At 52.3% G+C, this 17,852-nt stretch overlaps 2 protein-coding genes across 32 annotated transcripts in view; both read left to right on the top strand.

Moving 5' to 3' along the window:
* The window catches only part of LOC143345789 (cell adhesion molecule Dscam1-like), a 65,793-nt gene that overhangs the window by 32,352 nt on the left and 15,589 nt on the right, over positions 1-17,852 (top strand). For 9 of the 31 annotated variants that reach the window (XM_076773211.1, XM_076773209.1, XM_076773208.1 and 6 more), the window contains exons 7-12: positions 3,317-3,443; positions 7,168-7,604; positions 7,696-7,952; positions 8,048-8,360; positions 12,427-12,744; positions 13,430-13,720. In XM_076773211.1, the coding sequence (XP_076629326.1) occupies positions 3,317-3,443; positions 7,168-7,604; positions 7,696-7,952; positions 8,048-8,360; positions 12,427-12,744; positions 13,430-13,720 (1,743 nt within the window). Of the gene's footprint in view, positions 1-31; positions 193-469; positions 564-620; positions 742-829; positions 951-3,316; positions 3,444-3,644; positions 3,713-7,167; positions 7,605-7,695; positions 7,953-8,047; positions 8,361-10,184; positions 10,479-10,712; positions 11,007-12,426; positions 12,745-13,429; positions 13,721-14,487; positions 14,779-15,315; positions 15,607-16,561; positions 16,856-17,852 lie in introns of those variants that run through there. The other 22 variants (XM_076773216.1, XM_076773217.1, XM_076773232.1 and 19 more) reach the window with 16 other exon arrangements.
* On the top strand, positions 9,359-10,177 carry LOC143345791 (cell adhesion molecule Dscam1-like). The gene has a single exon (XM_076773242.1). The coding sequence runs from the start codon at positions 9,610-9,612 to the stop codon at positions 9,958-9,960; it is 351 nt and encodes a 116-aa protein (XP_076629357.1). The 5' UTR covers positions 9,359-9,609; the 3' UTR covers positions 9,961-10,177.

The raw sequence follows: 17,852 nt of genomic DNA, 5'->3' as shown, positions 1-17,852 counted from the left end.
CGAGAACAAAGCGTTTAATGCACCGTGACGCACAAATTCTGATCGCATGCCCACGCGTACGTCCGCAGAGCCGATTGGAACGAAGGCTCCGGCATTCACGAGCGAGTTGAAAGGGGGTTGGCTGAAGAAGAGGGCCAAGTCCAGCTACGCTTTGTCGTGCCCGGCTCAGGGACATCCTGTGCCCGCATTTAGGTAAACATTCGCCAGTCTGGAGTCGCATCTGTACCCCCATAAAATGTTCGTTAAACCGTTGTTCCGAATAGAACCGGTCGGGAGCAAAGCGCCAACGTTGACGGGCGACTTAAAGGGCGGCTGGAAAGAAAGGAGACGCCAGTCGACCGTCATCTTGTTCTGCCCGGCTCAGGGTTATCCCGTGCCCAGTTTTAGGTAAACGTTCCTTGGATTCGAAGCGTGACTTTGTGCTCTTTGTAACCGCCAGAGCCCATCGGTAGCAAAGCCCCGGCGCTGACGGTTGAAATGAAGCGCGGTTGGAAAGAACAGAACACGTTGTCTAGCGTGGTGTTGACGTGCCCTGCTCAGGGATATCCTGTACCCAACTATAGGTAAAACGTTCTCAGGAGTCTGTAGCCTCAAGAACCGCTCGTTTCTTTGCTCGATAGAACCGGTCGGTAGTAAAGCACCCTCGATTCTTGGGGAAAAGGGAAGTCTGATGGAGAGGCGCACCGGTACGCACATCGTGATCCTCTGCCAAGGGCAGGCTTACCCTGTTCCAACGTTCAGGTAAACTCGCGAACGGTCCAGCTTTACCTCTCGCGAATCTTTCCCTCGAAATTCTAGCTCGAAGTTTGTTTCTTTTTCTGCGGCGAAGAACCGGTAGGAAGTAAGGCGCCCTCCGTGTCCGGCGACGCAAAACGATGGCAGAAGACCAAAAGCTCGATGGGATTCGCGTTGCAGTGCCAAGCGCAGGGTCACCCGGTACCAGCGTTCAGGTACTCCAGACGACGACCGTTCCCCAATATCGATCGTCTTTAATTCCATTTACCGCATCGAGCGAGCGAATCTTTCCGTTCGGAGGAGCTCCCGTGTACCAATTTACCGTTTGTCGGGAGCTGCTCCGAGCAATGCGCGTAATTGTTACGTTGTCAGAGCCATTGGGAGCGAAGGGGCCGAAATTCTCGAGCGACGATCGCGTCAACTCGTTCGCGCGTGCCGCGGGACGCCCGTCGACGCTTCTTTGCCCCGCGCAAGGGTTCCCAGTTCCATCGTTCAGGTAAATCATAGAGGAACGATTCATTCACCTAGACCTTCTTCTTTCGCGTGTTTTTTTCTTTGGACGTAGAACCGGTGGGATCCAAGGCGCCCGCTTTTCAGAGCGACGCGAAAAGCGTCACCTACGTCAGAGCCGCGAGAACCTCCGTCGCGCTCACCTGTTCCGCTCAGGCCTCGCCGACCCCGACTCACAGGTAACTTTTCTCGAGGTAGTTTCACGCTAAATCGATCGTTTTTCGTTCTCTAAATATTCCGCGATTTTCATTCCCCGGGAAATCGCGAGATCCAAAAATGGCGGTGGCGCGCTCGTCTTGCAGGGCAAGTACGCGCGAACGAAACCTATTACAATAACACCATGCATCTTGTGAATGTCAGAGCCGGCGGGTCGGGTGTCCCCGAAGTTCCCAAAGTCTGCGAAAAGCGATTCCTTCGAGGTGGCGAACGAAGCCGAGACCAGCTTGCTCTGCGACGCCCAGGCGTTCCCTGCTCCCATGTTTAGGTCAGTTGTCCGTCGATTCGAAGCGTACCAATAATTTGGCGATTCTGTAGAGCCTGTGAACGGTGCCAAGCCTAGAGTCGCGTCCACTGCCAAGTACGACGTCCTCGGCAGCCAGGTCGGGACACCCGTAACGATGCTCTGCCCGGCGCAGGGTCACCCTCTTCCAGCTTTTAGGTATTTATCGTGGAACGTTTGCGTGGACAGGGTACACTCGAGTTGTCGTTTCTCTATCCAGAACCGGTGAGCGGCGCGGCGCCCAAAGTACCACCCACGGCTAAAATAACAGTCCTCTCGCTACCGGCGGAACAGTCGCTGGCCTTGCTGTGTCAGGCTCAAGCGCATCCATTGCCGATCTTCAGGTACGCTTGGACGAGCAACGGAAAACGCTCTTCCGATGCATCCCGCAATTATCATCGTTGTTTCTTCGTCTGCGGCTCGATGGACCGCGCGCCCGGAACGGTTTCACTCGCCTGACCGCGTTAAACTTCTTGTTCCGCACGCAACGACACCGAGAGTCACGCGAAGATATTCGATCGGCAGCCCGACGGTCGACGCGTGAACCATTCCTTCGTTTTGGTTTCTAGAGCCGGTCGGTGGCAGTCCTCCTCGATTGCCGCCTAGATCGAAATTCGACGGATTGGCGAGTATGCAGGGCCAAGCTTCGACGTTGCTCTGCGAGGCTCAGGCCAGTCCTCCGCCTCTATACAGGTGAGCAACGTGCGAGAGCGTCGCAACGTGCTTCCTATTTTGGCTTACACTCTATCAAATCATCACACTTTCCGTGGAAAATTTTCACCCGGTCCGGTAACTTGAACGCGAACGATTATTTTATTAGAATTATGGAAAAGTTCATTTGTTACTAGCACTGAATTTGAGGAATTCTAGACTTCATATCTAAAGTTACAGAGATCGTGATAAAAAGTTGTTCCTGTAGTCTTTTGATATCTCGATTAGTTGCGGTTACATACGAGTTTCTAAAAACAGTTTTTGCACAAGCTATTGGAACTCCTCCCTTTACAAATAATTCTTTTGAAAGATGCGGAATAAATTCTCTATTTATACATGTGTCTCTCTTTGCACGGTCCTTTTTCGCGCGATGTTCTTTGGAGAACGTATTTACCGTGTAAAGAGAGAATTGAATGTATCTGCATTTTTATTTGAGGTACAGTCACTGCCGGCTCCCGCTTCAAAGTAGATACTCTTTAACCCTTTGCGTGCCGCGTTATACAGGAACGAATATGTTTCCTCCGAGGCTGCGTCGTTCGTGTCTATGACAGATGTAAAAAGTTGCACTTTTAGAGGAAACGCGACTCGAAAATTAATTATGTCTTCAGAAGGCAGTTTTCCAGCGCGAGAATCAAGAAATTCGTTATCCTTGTAACGAGAACTATCGTTCGCGCCCAATTTACCAACCGGAGCCAAACTTTGTACAGAAAGTGTAGTGGGCTGATGAGCTATTAGTCCCCGTCGGCCGGTCGTTCGTCTTCGCGTCTCTTTTCCTCGATATTACGTCGCGTGCCCCATCGACGACGTATTCGACAACGACGACAAAACGTTTCCCCATCCCGGAATTTTACGGTATTGCAGAGCCACGGGGTAGCGTACGTCCAAACGTGCGGGACAAGGATGTCAATGGACTGAAGAGGGACGTACTAGTTGATCTAATGGTGGGCCTGCCGTGTCCCGTTCAAGGTTTCCCGGCGCCCACGTTCAGGTAGGATAGAGAAACAAAGGGGGCGAAGGTTGCCTCGGGCGGTGGCGATCCTGGTCCGGGTATTCGATCGTTTTCCGGCTCATCTCCGCCTTGAATATCATTAGCCAGGCGTTGCGTTGCGCTCGGGTCCTGTTCACAGAACCGACGGGCAACGTCGCGCCACGTATTGCCGGCGAACGTTACGAGGGTGGGAAACTCGTGGACGTTTCGAGGACGATGGTGGTGGCTATGGACTGCTCAACTCAGGGATTTCCTGTCCCAGTGACAAGGTACCGCGACTTTAACGGGCCCGTTTGTTCTCGAGACACAATGATCGCGTTTCAGAGGGTACGACCAAGATTGCGCCCCGGTCGTCGGGCAAGAAATTCGAAAGGGAAGTGGTTTTGGCTGCTAGAGGTCAGGATGTCGCGTTGAATCACGCGCTCCAGGGATTCCCCGTGCCCCTGACAAGGTAGACAACCCCTTCGTTCACCCGTCGTTCCTAAGTACCCTCGTTGTCGTCGTCGTCGTCGTCGATGAGTCGAATCAGTTGATATCTGTACGTTCCGATGGACCCGATCGCCCCAGGAGCGGCGAAATTGTTCCCAGGTAAGTGGCATGCGATGATTTAACGTGCTCGACTCAGGATGATGACCAACGGGATGGAACCAGAGGTACGTAATTCTGTGTTTCACCTTTCGCGACAAGGGGCTCCCGGACGTGCAATAATCATACTGCGAAATTTCTTTTCACCTTCTCCGTTGTAGGTTTATTAGTCTTCTGATTTTTCAGGCAATCTCGATAGTCCAATAAAAAAAATGCATACTGGGAACCCCTTTTTCGCGAAGGAACCTTTGCAACGGTCTATAAACCCGACTCTAATTATGGATAAATTAAAAGGGAAAATTGACAAGTATTATGGGCAATAAATGGTATCCTTGCAGAACCGTCCGGTCGTACTGCCCCAAAAGGGACTGGAGACGGCCTTAATAAGTACCGCGGGGTAGAGGGCGAGTCTCTGGCGCTGGCGTGTGCGGCACAAGGCTTTCCTGCCCCGATCTCTAGGTACACAAAAGTTCCGTATAGCTTCTCTCTTTTTTTTCTTTTGTTTGGTCGTTTGTCTTGCTCCGCAGAGCACGGATCCTATTTTCGAAGCGTTCCATCCTTACCCTCTACCCCGTGTCGGGTGGCGGTACCGCAAAATCCGAGAAGTTGGACGTTTGACAGAGGCGAAGAGACGAGAAAAATGAAAGGCAAAACGGGAAGAACGAAAAGTAAATTGCCGAATATACGAAGATAGGGGAATGCAAAAGAGGACGTAGCCTCGAACGAAACGGCAAAGGAAAAAGTGGGCTAGGCATGGATAGCGTCGATCCAAGATCACGATGCTCGCTGCACGAGGGCATAGATTATAGAAGAGTAACGAGTTAGGGGAAATTTGAACCGCCGCGAGTACAGATGTTTTTTCCGCGTTATGTTATCGTCTCGATTTAAGTTTGAACGTCGATCGCAGCTCTGAAGCATCTAGTTAGAGTTACGAGCAATAGGGCAGGGAAGAGGGTAAACGAACGACTGATTAAGATGAAAAGGAACAGGAAAGTGTCTATCCCGTATCCGGGGCCAATCGGACGTGTTGGTTTTCAGTGCCAACTGGAGCCCCGTGGCGCAACCCCGAGATAGGTGACGGAAGCGCGACTCCGAAAAGGATGCGGGCCCTCTTCTCCTCCGGTAGCCTCGGTGCTGATCCGGGTGGTCCGAGAGGGTGTCACCCGATCATTGGGGCGAACAATGTTGCCCTGCACCTGCACACCTCCAATAAGTCCCACGATATCTGGCTGGTAAGTCCTCGCCGCCTTCGTGTCTCCGTTCATCCGTTCGTGTTTTTCACTCTCCCCCAGCAACCTTCTATCTCTCTCACTCGCCAGGAATATTCGTTAATTTCGTATACGTCGCACCTATCGCTCGCTCACCACCCTCCGTTCTAATCTTTTGCAACGTTTACGGGATCATTCGTCTTACTCACGATTGGAAATGGAAGTTTATTTTCGTTTAACGCGAGTTTACCTTTCGTCGATCGTTCGAGAAATCCTTGTCTTGATTTCGGTCGTTCGTTTGTTTTCGTTAAGTTTCATCGGTGTCTCGAATCGAGGAGACGACTCTCTCGCTTTCTCCCCTCAGGTACTGTTCGACTCGTCCGTCTGTGTACGCGTGCACGCGCACTTTTTGTTTCCGCTCGTGACGAAGTTGCCGCTGCCAGCCTCCTCCCTCCCACCTCTCCTGACCTGCTCTGCTTTTACGACCGCTGTATGTTCCAGCTGCGCTGAAACTCTCCTTCCTTCTGATTAAGTTTTGCGAGACACGCGCTAATGAGCCGGCAGTAGACAGAAGCCCGAGCCCAGAGACGCCCAAAGCCCTGCACATACATTGTACAGCGTGTCGCTGAAAATGTGGGACCTTCTTTCAGGATCGTTTCGTCGCGCCAGTACGAATCGAAAAGTCCGTTGCCATTTTGCGATCCTAGGCTACCGATACACGCACCGAATAACGTGTAAAAGATGAATCGCAACAAATTAAGAACAAATTTACGCTTTGTTTTCGAGAATATCGAGATTTGAAAATTCACAATTTAGTTGTTCGTTCAGAAATCACGTCGTGACCGTTTTTACATGTTATCCGGATCCTGCAAGTGCTTCAATTTTTCAGGTGTGATTTCCGGCGCGCGCTGTTTGAATCCCAAGCCAGCCGAGCGCACACGCACGCACTGGTGCGAAAAAAACACACATCGATGCACAGTTACACGCGTCGTGTCACCGATGACTCTGCTTCGAACGAACCTGCGTGGTTTTTAATACATTTTTGCACTGGTTTTAACAGTAAAGTTGAAAACGAAACCAGACGCTTTTTGTGTCGTACAATTTTCAGCCTTTCGTTAGCGAATCTTCAATCGAGAAAAAAATTAGTTTCAATCTTTTAATAATAATGGAATTAACGTACGATCAATTTGTTCAATGTATATAGTAGTCGTATTGCACTTAGCTTTAGATTTTAACGTATTCTAAGTAATGGAGAAACACGATGGTTGGTCAGTGATGCAAGGCGCATGGTTTCGGTCAACGTGTTCAAGATTTATAACGGATTATGACCAGGAAAATACCACAGATAGAATCCGCGTTGCATGAAAGCAAACGATGCACCGCATCGGGGTCATCGCCCCGCTGGTGTATTTGCTTTTCATTTTCTCCCCTTCTCTTTGTCCAAGATTGACAATTTTGGTCGGGCCAGTGTTTATTCTGCAGATTTAAAGTCAAAATGCATACCAAAATTTTTTATAATGATTTGTAGAATAGATACCCAGTGAAAAGATGTATTGAAGTTTGTGCATCGATCGAAGCACGCGCCGGAAGTCGCGTACATTTGAAGCGCTCGAAGGGCTTTCCCATTAATATTTGCAGGATGAATCGGTCCCAGGAAAGGTCCCACGTTTTCAATAACACCCTGCACACGAAAGAAAGAAACGACACCAGTGTGGAGAGCGAAGCGAAGAGAAACTGGTCTATCGAGAGCGTCGCGCCTCGTCGTTCGACGCGTCCTCGTTTCTCGCGGCTAGGACAGGTCGAAAAGACGCGTTTCTATTGGCTTCATTTCACACGAGCTTTTCATTTTCCATGTTAACGTACCCGGCACGAAGCTGTCTTCGTCCCGGCGATCGACCCGCAAAACAATCCCCTTCGTTCTGTCGTTTCAGATGGTACAAGTTCATCGAAGGCTCGTCTCGTCGTCAACCGGTGCAGCTGAACGATCGCGTTCGCCAGGTCAGCGGTACACTGATCATCCGCGAGGCTCGCGTCGAGGATTCCGGCAAATACCTGTGCATCGTGAACAACTCTGTGGGCGGTGAGAGCGTGGAGACCGTGTTGACCGTGACAGCCCCGTTGGCGGCGGAAATCGAGCCTAGCACCCAGACCATCGACTTTGGCAGACCAGCCACCTTCACCTGCAACGTCAGAGGAAACCCCATTAAGACGATCTCGTGGCTGAAGGACGGCAAGCCCCTTGGACTGGAGGAACCCGTGCTCAGGATCGAGAGCGTGAAGAAGGAGGACAAGGGAATGTATCAGTGCTTCGTCAGAAACGACCAGGAAAGCGCCCAGGCAACGGCTGAACTTAAACTAGGCGGCAGATGTAAGTCCAATATCGCGAGTACGGTCGTGGCTCCTGGCTTTTGTCAGACTAGGGGCCTAATTAATTAAGAAGAAACGTTTCCACGCCGCAGTCGAACCCCCGCAGATCCGTCAGGCCTTCGCCGAGGAGACTCTTCAACCCGGACCGAGCATGTTCTTGAAGTGTGTCGCCAGTGGAAACCCAACTCCTGAAATTTCCTGGGAACTCGATGGCAAACGGCTATCCAACACCGAGAGGCTTCAAGTAGGACAGTACGTTACGGTGAATGGCGACGTGGTTTCTCACCTGAACATCTCCAGCATTCACACCAACGATGGTGGACTCTACAAATGTATCGCCGCGTCAAAGGTAAGGAAGCTGCGTTCTCGAGTCTCTTTTTGTTGTCCTCGAGGACAATGAGGAACGAAGGACGCGGTAATGATCGACATTTCGCGTGATTACAGGTTGGATCCGCCGAACACTCTGCTCGTCTCAACGTATACGGTCTGCCCTTCATTCGCCACATGGACAAAAAGGCCATCGTCGCTGGCGAAACTCTTCGTGTAACTTGCCCCGTCGCCGGATATCCGATCGAGAGCATCGTGTGGGAACGAGACACCAGAGTTCTACCGATCAACAGGAAACAGAAGGTCTTCCCCAACGGCACTCTTATCATCGAGAACGTCGATAGAATGAGCGATCAGGCCACTTACACCTGTGTTGCACGCAACGCCCAAGGATACAGCGCAAGAGGAACGCTCGAAGTCCAAGTTATGGGTAAGTCCGATCTTCCTTTACTCCGCTCCTTTCACAGGGAACATCCGCGAACTGTCCGACGCTAGTTTTCGCGAAACTTTGCAGACTTACGGAGCAGTCGATTATTAAAGGGCATATTTTTTTAATTAGAGACTGTCGAGTTAAAGAAATGTTGAGTTGAAATCAGATGGAGATACAGAAACACCTTGTATGGCGTTATTAATAGTGTGTTTACATAAAAGAGATATATCATTGTCTATCAGCAATTATAATTTGTTTCAAGAACACCAGAGAAAAAGATAGTTTTACCTATTAAGTTTGAGTTTTCATGGTTAGAAGGAAATATGCGACCCTTAATTTTCGCTGCTCGACAAGCCTGCAAAGGTTCATAAAGATCGGTGTCGCCAGACGTTTATCGATAATATCGATGTCGCGAAATCGTAAACGGAAAATTTATCTAATCGAAAGCAAACTTCTCCACAAAATTTCTTAGCATCGAATTGGAACATTGGATTTCGAGTAACCGAAAGTTCCTTTCGCCGAGTTGTAGGCCGTTTGAAAAATATGTGTTCGACGAGTAGACGATCGCGTGCGAAATCGTTAACGGAGCATTCCGTGAACCATTATTTACAGGTATCCCAGGTGTTAGACGATCCGACGAACGTTACACGATTAGCGTTCGACGTTCAATTACAGCTGTAACGATTCTTTCAGCGAAACTTGGCTCCTTTCGACGGTGTCGATAGGGCCGGGATTACATCCTGTCAAATGCCACGGTCGAACCGTGGGTCGCGCGAACAGTACGTAGACTCGCGTAAATCGGAAAACCGCGTACGGAAAACGGACACGGACGCGGACGCGGACACGCACACGGACGACGAGCCCGTTGCAGATTTCACGAACAAGTTGATCACGGTAGCGTGAAAGCGTCTCGAAAACGAGGCACGAGCGCTTCCGTTTGGAACGTTGGAAGTTGGTATGGCGGTGGCCGACGATCGACCGTAAGAAATCTGGTGCATTCTTGTCAGAATTGTTCTTTCTTCGCGCGTCCACCACTCGTAGCAACCGCTGCTCGACAGAGTATCGCGTCGCTGTACATATTGCCGGCCAATGGGTTGGCTGCACGTTCTTGGGAGTATCTTTTCGCGCGCGATGAAATTGTTACAGAACTATTTTTGGCGGGAATTTTTGATCACGACGCAGCCAACCCGTCGACTTTCGCAGGACCACACGACGTAATGACACCGTTCATGTTCACGTACATACATACATGCGCTCGCGACCCGACACCAAACCATACATCGCTCCTCCACCCTCAGTGCCGCCCATGATAGAGGAGTTCTCGTTCAAGAAGCTACCCATGAACGCCGGAGAGTTCGCTAATCTGCAATGTTCCGTATCGTCCGGTGATCTGCCATTGAACATACGTTGGAGCTATCCCGGAGAAGAGATGGGCGGTTCCTCCGGCGTAATTGTGACGAAGGTCGCGGATCGCGTTAGCATGCTCATGATCTCAGTCATCACCGCGAGACACGCGGGAGAGTACGTTTGCACCGCTCAAAACGCGGCTGGAACGGCGTCCCACTCGACCACGCTCACCGTCAATGGTTTGGGACTATGATCCGTTCCTATGGAGTACAGTTTATCGCCTTTATTTTACCTTAATTTCGTTTCGTTGCGTTTATGCACAATTCCTGGCAAAGAGCACAGTAGCGAATCCCTCTTGAACATCCTGGCCCCCGACGTCCTGCATCGAGAACTCTAACGTTTCCGTCGATCCGTTCGATACATCCGTCGTCGATGGTGCGCGCTAGAACGGACGATGATATTCTAACGTGACTTCAGTCGGCCCGCAGCTTCTACCGATCGCTTTCAATGCCGATGTCGCCAACTCGGGAGACTCCGTGTCCGTGCCCTGCTCGATCTTGAAAGGCGACATGCCCATGGACATATCGTGGGCGTTCAACGGCGTGCCGATCGACACGTCGAAAGACGCTAGTATCACGATCACGAAAATCAGCAAACACCTGAGCACCCTTAGCATCGACGGCGTCTCAGCAAGACACGCCGGAGAGTATGCCTGCTCCGCATCGAATCTTGCCGGTTCCGTCAGTCGATCAGCAACCCTAACGGTCAACGGTACGATTCCCTCTTTCTTCTCCACCCTCCGTTTCCTCTTCCACGATTCCTGTTTCGCTTCTGTCGAACGTTCCTAAAGTCCGTTCAACTTGTTCCACGAAACGTTTCCTCTCCTGTCGCGCGTCAGACTCATTCTTCGCCGCCATACCAACCCCATCGCGGATCACCCGCCAGGATCGGTGTACCTAGGATCGATAGTAGCGTCGCCTCGACTCTTCTAGTCGTTGTTTCCAGTCGCCCCGCAAATACTGGCCTTCACGTTCGGGGACGAGCCCGCCAGCTGGGCCGAGCTCATCTCCGTGACTTGCACGGTGACCAAGGGCGATCAGCCCCTCGAGATCTCATGGGCGTTTAACGGGGCTCCGATCGACAGCCGCCATGGATCCGACGTCGTCATAGCGAGCACGAACAAGAAAAACAGCGTCCTGACTATCGAGTCGGTCGCGGCTAGGCACGCCGGAGACTATACTTGTTCCGCGTCGAATCGTGCCGGAGCCACGACGCACTCCGCTCGGCTAACCGTAAACGGTACTTGCGTACAAGCTATCTAACTGTCGTCCTCGCCATTGCGCGTATCCTCTCATCTTCCTAGACCTTTGGCGATTCTCTTCCCCCCTCTATGCATTGTTCCGCCTATTTCTCGACGGCCCTCCAAGATCTATCCACGCGGAGGACAGACGATCCTTTGGTACGATCGACGCTCGGATCTGTGATCGCGCGCGGCTGCGACCGGAGGCTCCTCCGTCCGCTTCAGGTTCTCAACCCTTTCTCGATCAGTTTTTGTTCGTTCTTTCTCACGTCCCGTCGTTTCCCGTGTCGTGGTTCGATCGCGCAGTCGCGCCACAGATCCTCCAGTTCTCTTTCGGCGACGAACCCCTCAACTCCGGCGAGATGCTGTCGGTTTCTTGCACGATCGTCAAGGGTGACTTCCCGGTGGCCCTGACGTGGACGTTCGACGACACCCCGATAGACTCGGGCAGACCGGACGTAAATATCCTAACCACTAGCAGGGTCAGCTTCTTGAGCATCGACAGCGTGGCGGCGAGGCACGCCGGAAGATACAAGTGCATCGCGACCAATGCCGCTGGATCTGACAGTCACATCGCTGTACTCTCGGTCAACGGTACCCCCTCGTACACGAATTTATATTAATTTGCGATTGTACCGCGTGCTGGTAACGAACAAAAAACGTACCGACGTCCCGGGAAGGCAGCCATCGATCACGGGGAGAAACCTCTCGGCGGATCGGCTCCATTATGGAGACCTGCGCTTCCCGAATCTTGCTTCCTACGTTTTTAAGTCCAATCAAAGAATCTCGTTGGTTCTGCTTCTCTCCTCAGAAATAATTATAATCGTGGTCTTGATATTCCCAACTCGAAAAAGATATAGAGATTTCATTGATGGATCCTTGTCGGACGGGGATTATTTTTGGAGAGTTTTTCGGGGGTACTGCCTCGGGAGGTCGGTCGGTGCGTTTTTCAATCGCTTTGTCTGATTTCAGTATTCTCTCTCGTAACATCTTGTTTTTCGCAGTAATCTTCATAGTATTTATCGCAGTAACCTTCATATAATGTTAATCGAAGGCGACTGCCGTCGTCGCGCCGATGATCGAGCTGCGCGATCGTCGGGTTAGCGCGTAGTAGACGGGGAAGGTAAGATTATCGTCGGTGACGACGGCAGGTAAGGACACGGTCCATCCCGCGGATGCAGCGAGACGATGGCCCGTGTTTGTTCTTCACGTTTTCCGTATTGCTTTTTCTTTACAGTTTTTTAAATAACGTTGTTCCACGCCTGAGTATCCCGATCCCGTAAGCAGCCGTCTCTTGATTCGCTCCATGGTCACTCGTAATCCCCGCCATCCGACGAACCAGCTCGAGGAGGCGCGTCCCTCTCTGGTAGCTCCAATTCTCGCGACGATCGCGATTCAAAGTTGTTTTCGATCTTGCAGTCGCGCCACAATTGGCGCCTTTCGTGTTCGGTGACGAGGCCGCCAACGCCGGAGAGATGGCCACCGTTCAGTGCGCCGTGATCAAAGGCGACCTGCCGGTGAGGATCGTGTGGTCACTGAACGGTCGGCCTATCGATGTCGGACGCGTGTCCGGCGACCACAGTTACGACACTCCTGACATCGTCGTGACCAGAAGTAGTAAACGGATCAGCACCCTGACGATAGACTCTGTAGCCGCAAGACACGCGGGCGAGTATAAGTGCGCCGCGAGCAACGCAGCTGGATCCGCTGCGCACACCTCGGTTCTTTCAGTAAACGGTAAACGCTTTGGTTAGCCTGAAACTATCGGGTGGTTGGTCGGCCGTGCGAAACATCGGGGGTAACACTGAGGGTGAAGGTGTGTAAATTTCTAAGCGTCCTCTTCCCAGCGTGGAACGATTTCGTTTAGGTGTCCGATATCAGCGCCGTAAGCTTTCCATTAAACCGTGGTATCGACGCGTGTCCTGCTATCCATAGCGTTCTTGTCACGTCGACAGTACCGCCGCGCATTGCCCCGTTCGAAATGGCCGACAGGGCTGTGAACTGGGGCGATTCCGTATCGGCTGTCTGCACCGTAGTCAACGGGGATTCCCCGCTCGAGATCAGCTGGGCGCTGAACGAATTACCTATCGACGGGACTCACCGGATATCCGTGACTACCACCAAAAGGAACAGCCTGCTGTCCATAGACTCGGCCAGTCCGAGTCACGCGGGCACGTACACGTGCGTTGCCTCGAACGCAGCCGGCGCAACCAGCTACTCGACGGAATTGACAGTTAACGGTACCTACGATAGACACCCGAAACGAACACAGACCATCCGTACGTCATCCCTTCGTCAGTTCCTTCGTCAATCCCTACGTCCCTGTTTTCCGCGTTCTCGCGTCGAGGCACGGATCAACGAAAGGTGTCGGAGTAACTCGTAGGACTCGCCTTACCGCGTTTCTTTTCGCGGATCGTTGCAGTCGCGCCGCAGATAGCTCCGTTCGTGATCACCGAAGAGCCGGCGAACTGGGGCGACTCGATTTCCGTGGTGTGCGCCATTCTCAAGGGCGATTTGCCGATCGAGATCACCTGGGCGTTGAACAGCGAGCCGATCGGTCGAGATCGCACGGACATAAACATCGTGGCGACCACGCGAAAGAATAGCATCCTCAGCATCGAGTCCGTCGCCGCGAGACACGCGGGGGAGTACACTTGCTCGGCGTCCAACAAGGCCGGAGCGACCAGTCACTCGGCTACCCTGGCCGTGAACGGTATTTTAGTTCGCAAGAGGCGTCCTTGGACATTTTCCTGTTCGCATCCTTTGGTCATTGTCTCCCCGTTGGCTCCAGTCGGTGGTTGGGATCCCGGAGTTCGGTCGAAAATTTTCGTCGGCTATATCGGTTCTGGTCGCTCGTAGACAATCACGGATTCTTTGTTCATCCTAGTTGCCCCCGAGATAGCTCCGTTCGTGATCAGCGAGAAACCAGCAAACTGGGGAGACACGGTCACGGCAACCTGCACCATGTTGAAGGGTGATTCTCCGATTCAGATCGAATGGGCTCTCAACGGCGAACCGATCTCCCACGATTATCCCGATATATCGATCGCGACCAGCAGGCGCGTCAGTTTGCTGACGATAGACGCCGTGACGGCGAGTCACGCCGGGGAATATACGTGCGTGGCCAGCAACGCCGCTGGTGGAACGAGTTTCACCGCGACATTGGCCGTCAATGGTACAATACGTGTTCCTTATTCCACCCCCTCGGTTTGCTTTATTTTTCTCGATGCATGCGCGACACTCGATTAGACAGCTTTCCGTCATATCCCGTTCGCGATCACCACCGTCCAACGACGATCCTCCCTCCGATCCTTTCGTTTCGTCGAGATAACGTCGTGATCTTCGATCAGGTGTGTCGTAGTTCTCGTTGGACACTCCCAGGTAAATTCGTCTAAGGTTCGCGATCACCCGCGAAAGGATGGTCCCCGATTCCGTTCCCAGTCGGGAGTCAAACAATCTCTGCTGTTGTGCTGACCGCAGTTGCACCGGAAATCGTACCGTTCGATATCGGAGAGGGACCAGCAAATTGGGGGGACACCGTCACAGCGACGTGCACGGTATTGAAGGGCGATTATCCGATCCAAATCGAGTGGGCCCTCAACGGGGAACCGATTTCTCGCAATCATTATGACATATCGATCATAAATACCAGCAAACGCGTCAGCCTGCTGACGATCGACGGCGTGACAGGGAGACACGCCGGGGAGTACACGTGCTCCGTCAGCAACGCAGCCGGTGGAACGAGTTATTCCGCATCTCTCGCCGTGAATGGTACAACACCTTCCTGTATTCTCGTTCCCTTAGAGCCTTCTATACTTTTCTTTATCTGCCATGCATGCCAGCAGCATATCGTCCCTACAGCTTCCACCGATCCCCTACACCGTCGAACAGGAGAAAGGTCGTCGCGTTCGTTTCGTTCGTTGCAACTTTTCCGACTTCCGGTGCTCGGAAACGTCTACACACCGTCAGCTTTATCGACGTAACGCCATTGATTCGCACTCAACGTGTCACCAAATATGTGCAGCGAGCGTCGAAACCGAGTAAACGATCGGTAAAACCAAAGGCAAGAACTTTATTAAACGTTAAAAGAAAGATTACAAAACGATAGTTTTAAATTAAAGGCACCCTCTGAATTCTCGAGGTTTCGACGCGGACTGTAATTATTCTCGTTAGGGCAGCCGTCCTCAGCGATTATCGATGAACGACGTTCGCACGGTCTCATGGTCGTAGCGAGCAATATAAACGCACCAATTAATTAGCACGATCGTGGCTCCATGAATGTTAAACGTAGTTTCGATGTCCTTGTAGTTGTGCCGCACATAGGGCCATTCTCGATCAGTGACGGACCGGCTAACTCGGGCGACATGGTCTCTGCGACCTGTTCCATAATGAAAGGCGACTTTCCGGTAGTGATCGTGTGGAAGTTTAACGGTAGAACGATAGGTATCAACGATCAGGACGTAACGATCACGAGGATCAATATGCGTATGAGCGCATTGAGCATCGAGTCCGTGGCAGCGAGACACGCGGGCGAGTATACTTGCGTCGCGACGAACAGAGCTGGAAACGTCAGCCACTCGACGACTCTGGCCGTCAACGGTACCTATACCTCAAGAAGCACGCTTGCACGTCAAACGAATTCTGCACAAGCATCGCCTTAAAAAAAAAAGAGTTGAAAAAAGAAATGAAAACTAAAAAGAAATGCACACCTAACATTTGCCATTCCTCGTATCGCTCGACGAATTCTATGCCTTTCTACCATTGAGATTCCTTTTCCTCGAAACGCCTCTCTTTCCCCTACACGAAAGGACGAGAATCCGAGAAAGGTGTACCGAACGTTCGAACGTCGTGTCCCGTTTCTTTAAAACGCGCGATATTAGCCGGACTGCGGTCGTTTTCTCACAGTTGCGCCGCAGATCTTCCCGTTCACGTTCGGCGACGAGCCGGTGAACTCGGGCGAGGCGATCTCGGCGACCTGCTCGATCCTGAAGGGAGACTTCCCGATGGACATATCGTGGGCGTTCAACGGCGTGCCGATCGACGCCGCGAGCACGGATCAGTACTCTATCACGAAGAGCAAGCGGCTGAGCGTGTTGGCGATCGATGCGGTGGCCGCCAGACACGCGGGAGAGTACACTTGCACAGCCTCGAACAAAGCTGGAGCCTCGAGCCACGCGGCGGCGTTAGCCGTGAACGGTAATACGCACGCATGTGTGTAGACGCTCGTCTGTTGGGTTTTCGCGTACCCGTCTCCGGGAAACTCGGGGAAAAGCCCCACCTTTTCTTTTCTGTTTTCTTTCATTTCCTCTCTTGCACCATCCACCGCTATTCAATATTCATACCTGTCCCGTTCTGTCGCGTCGACACCCGGGGGACGCGTGTAACGCTCGCCTAGCGCGCCTCCGATCGCGAGTCAACAACTGGGACGCGCCTGGACCCTGATTGGATCGGTTGGTTCCTCCGTGGCCGGGATACGTCGTATCCGTTCCTGTGGTCGGTAATTAGGTTAACGAGGTTGGTCGTCAGCTCATCGATTTTCCGTGGACGTTTTCAGTCGCGCCGCAGATCGCGCCGTTCTCGATCGGCGACGAGCCCGCGAATTGGGGCGAGGCAGTTTCGGCGGTCTGCACGATCGTAAAGGGCGACCTGCCGATCGAGGTGTCGTGGGCTCTGAACGGCGAGCCGATCAGCACCAACAATCACGGCGATATATCGATATCGAGCACCGGGAAACGGGTCAGTCTGATGACCATCGAGGCCGTGAGCGCCAGGCATGCCGGGGAGTACACGTGCACAGCCTCGAACGCAGCTGGAGCGACGAGCTATTCGTCCATCTTGGCCGTCAACGGTACAGACATGCACGAACCGCGTTCCCAGATAATACTCGAACGAAACTGCTATCATTACCTCTCATTGGCACAGGCTATCTCCTTTCCGTTTAATTAACACAGGAACTTATGTCTTTTCCTTTCTCCTCGTATCGTTCCTCTCCTCGTACGTTTTACTCAACACGGACTTACAGGCTGACCGACACCGGATACAACCGTGAATCGGAAAGTATTGCATAGCTCTCGGGTGTTGTTTCCAGTCGCTCCGCAGATAGCGCCGTTCGTTGTCAGCGAGGAACCGGCCAATTGGGGCGAACAGGTCTCCACGATGTGTAGCATCATGAAGGGCGACTCACCGATCGAAATACAGTGGAGTTTGAACGGAGAACCGATCACGCGCTCCACTCATCAGGACATAATTATCACGAAAACTGGGAAAAAGACTTCGGTCCTGATCATCGATTCCGTCACCGCGCGTCATGCCGGAGAATACACGTGTGTTGCGAGCAACTTGGTGGGATCCGTCAGCCGTTCCGCAGTGTTATCGGTGAACGGTACTACGCAATAATACCATTAAGGCATCTCGCACAAATCTCCCGTCGAATCTTCCCCGATAAGTCGTTCCCTAAACTCCCCCGCGACTTCGTTGATTCTCTGGTCGTATCGGTCATCATCGAGCACCAGTACGTTTTCTCGTCTTCTTCCAACGAAACGTCTCTATGTGCTTGTTCGTCTCATAGTATCTCCGCAGATCGTGCCTATCTCCTTCGGCGACGAGCCCGTGAACGCCGGAGACTTGGTCTCTGTACAGTGCGTCGTGACCAAAGGCGACTCCCCTCTGGAGATCACCTGGACCTTCGATAGCCAGCCGATAAGATCCGATCGAACGAACGTGATCGTGTCCAGCTCCGGGAAACGCGTCAAGCAACTGACCATTGAGTCCGTGGCTGCTAGACACGCCGGGGAGTACACCTGCGTTGCCTCGAATGCCGCTGGATCGACCTCGCACTCGGCCAA

The sequence above is a fragment of the Colletes latitarsis genome, chromosome 9 (genome assembly GCF_051014445.1).
Source record: "Colletes latitarsis isolate SP2378_abdomen chromosome 9, iyColLati1, whole genome shotgun sequence".
NCBI classification, from domain to species: Eukaryota; Metazoa; Arthropoda; class Insecta; order Hymenoptera; family Colletidae; genus Colletes; species Colletes latitarsis.
Note: the sequence above shows the minus strand (reverse complement) of the source record. Positions and strands in the feature narration are given on the sequence as shown.

What these genes read in the sequence shown, in the direction of transcription:
- LOC143345791 (XM_076773242.1), top strand. Translation starts at nt 9,610, where the DNA reads ATGCGCTCGCGACCCGACACCAAACCATACATCGCTCCTCCACCCTCA.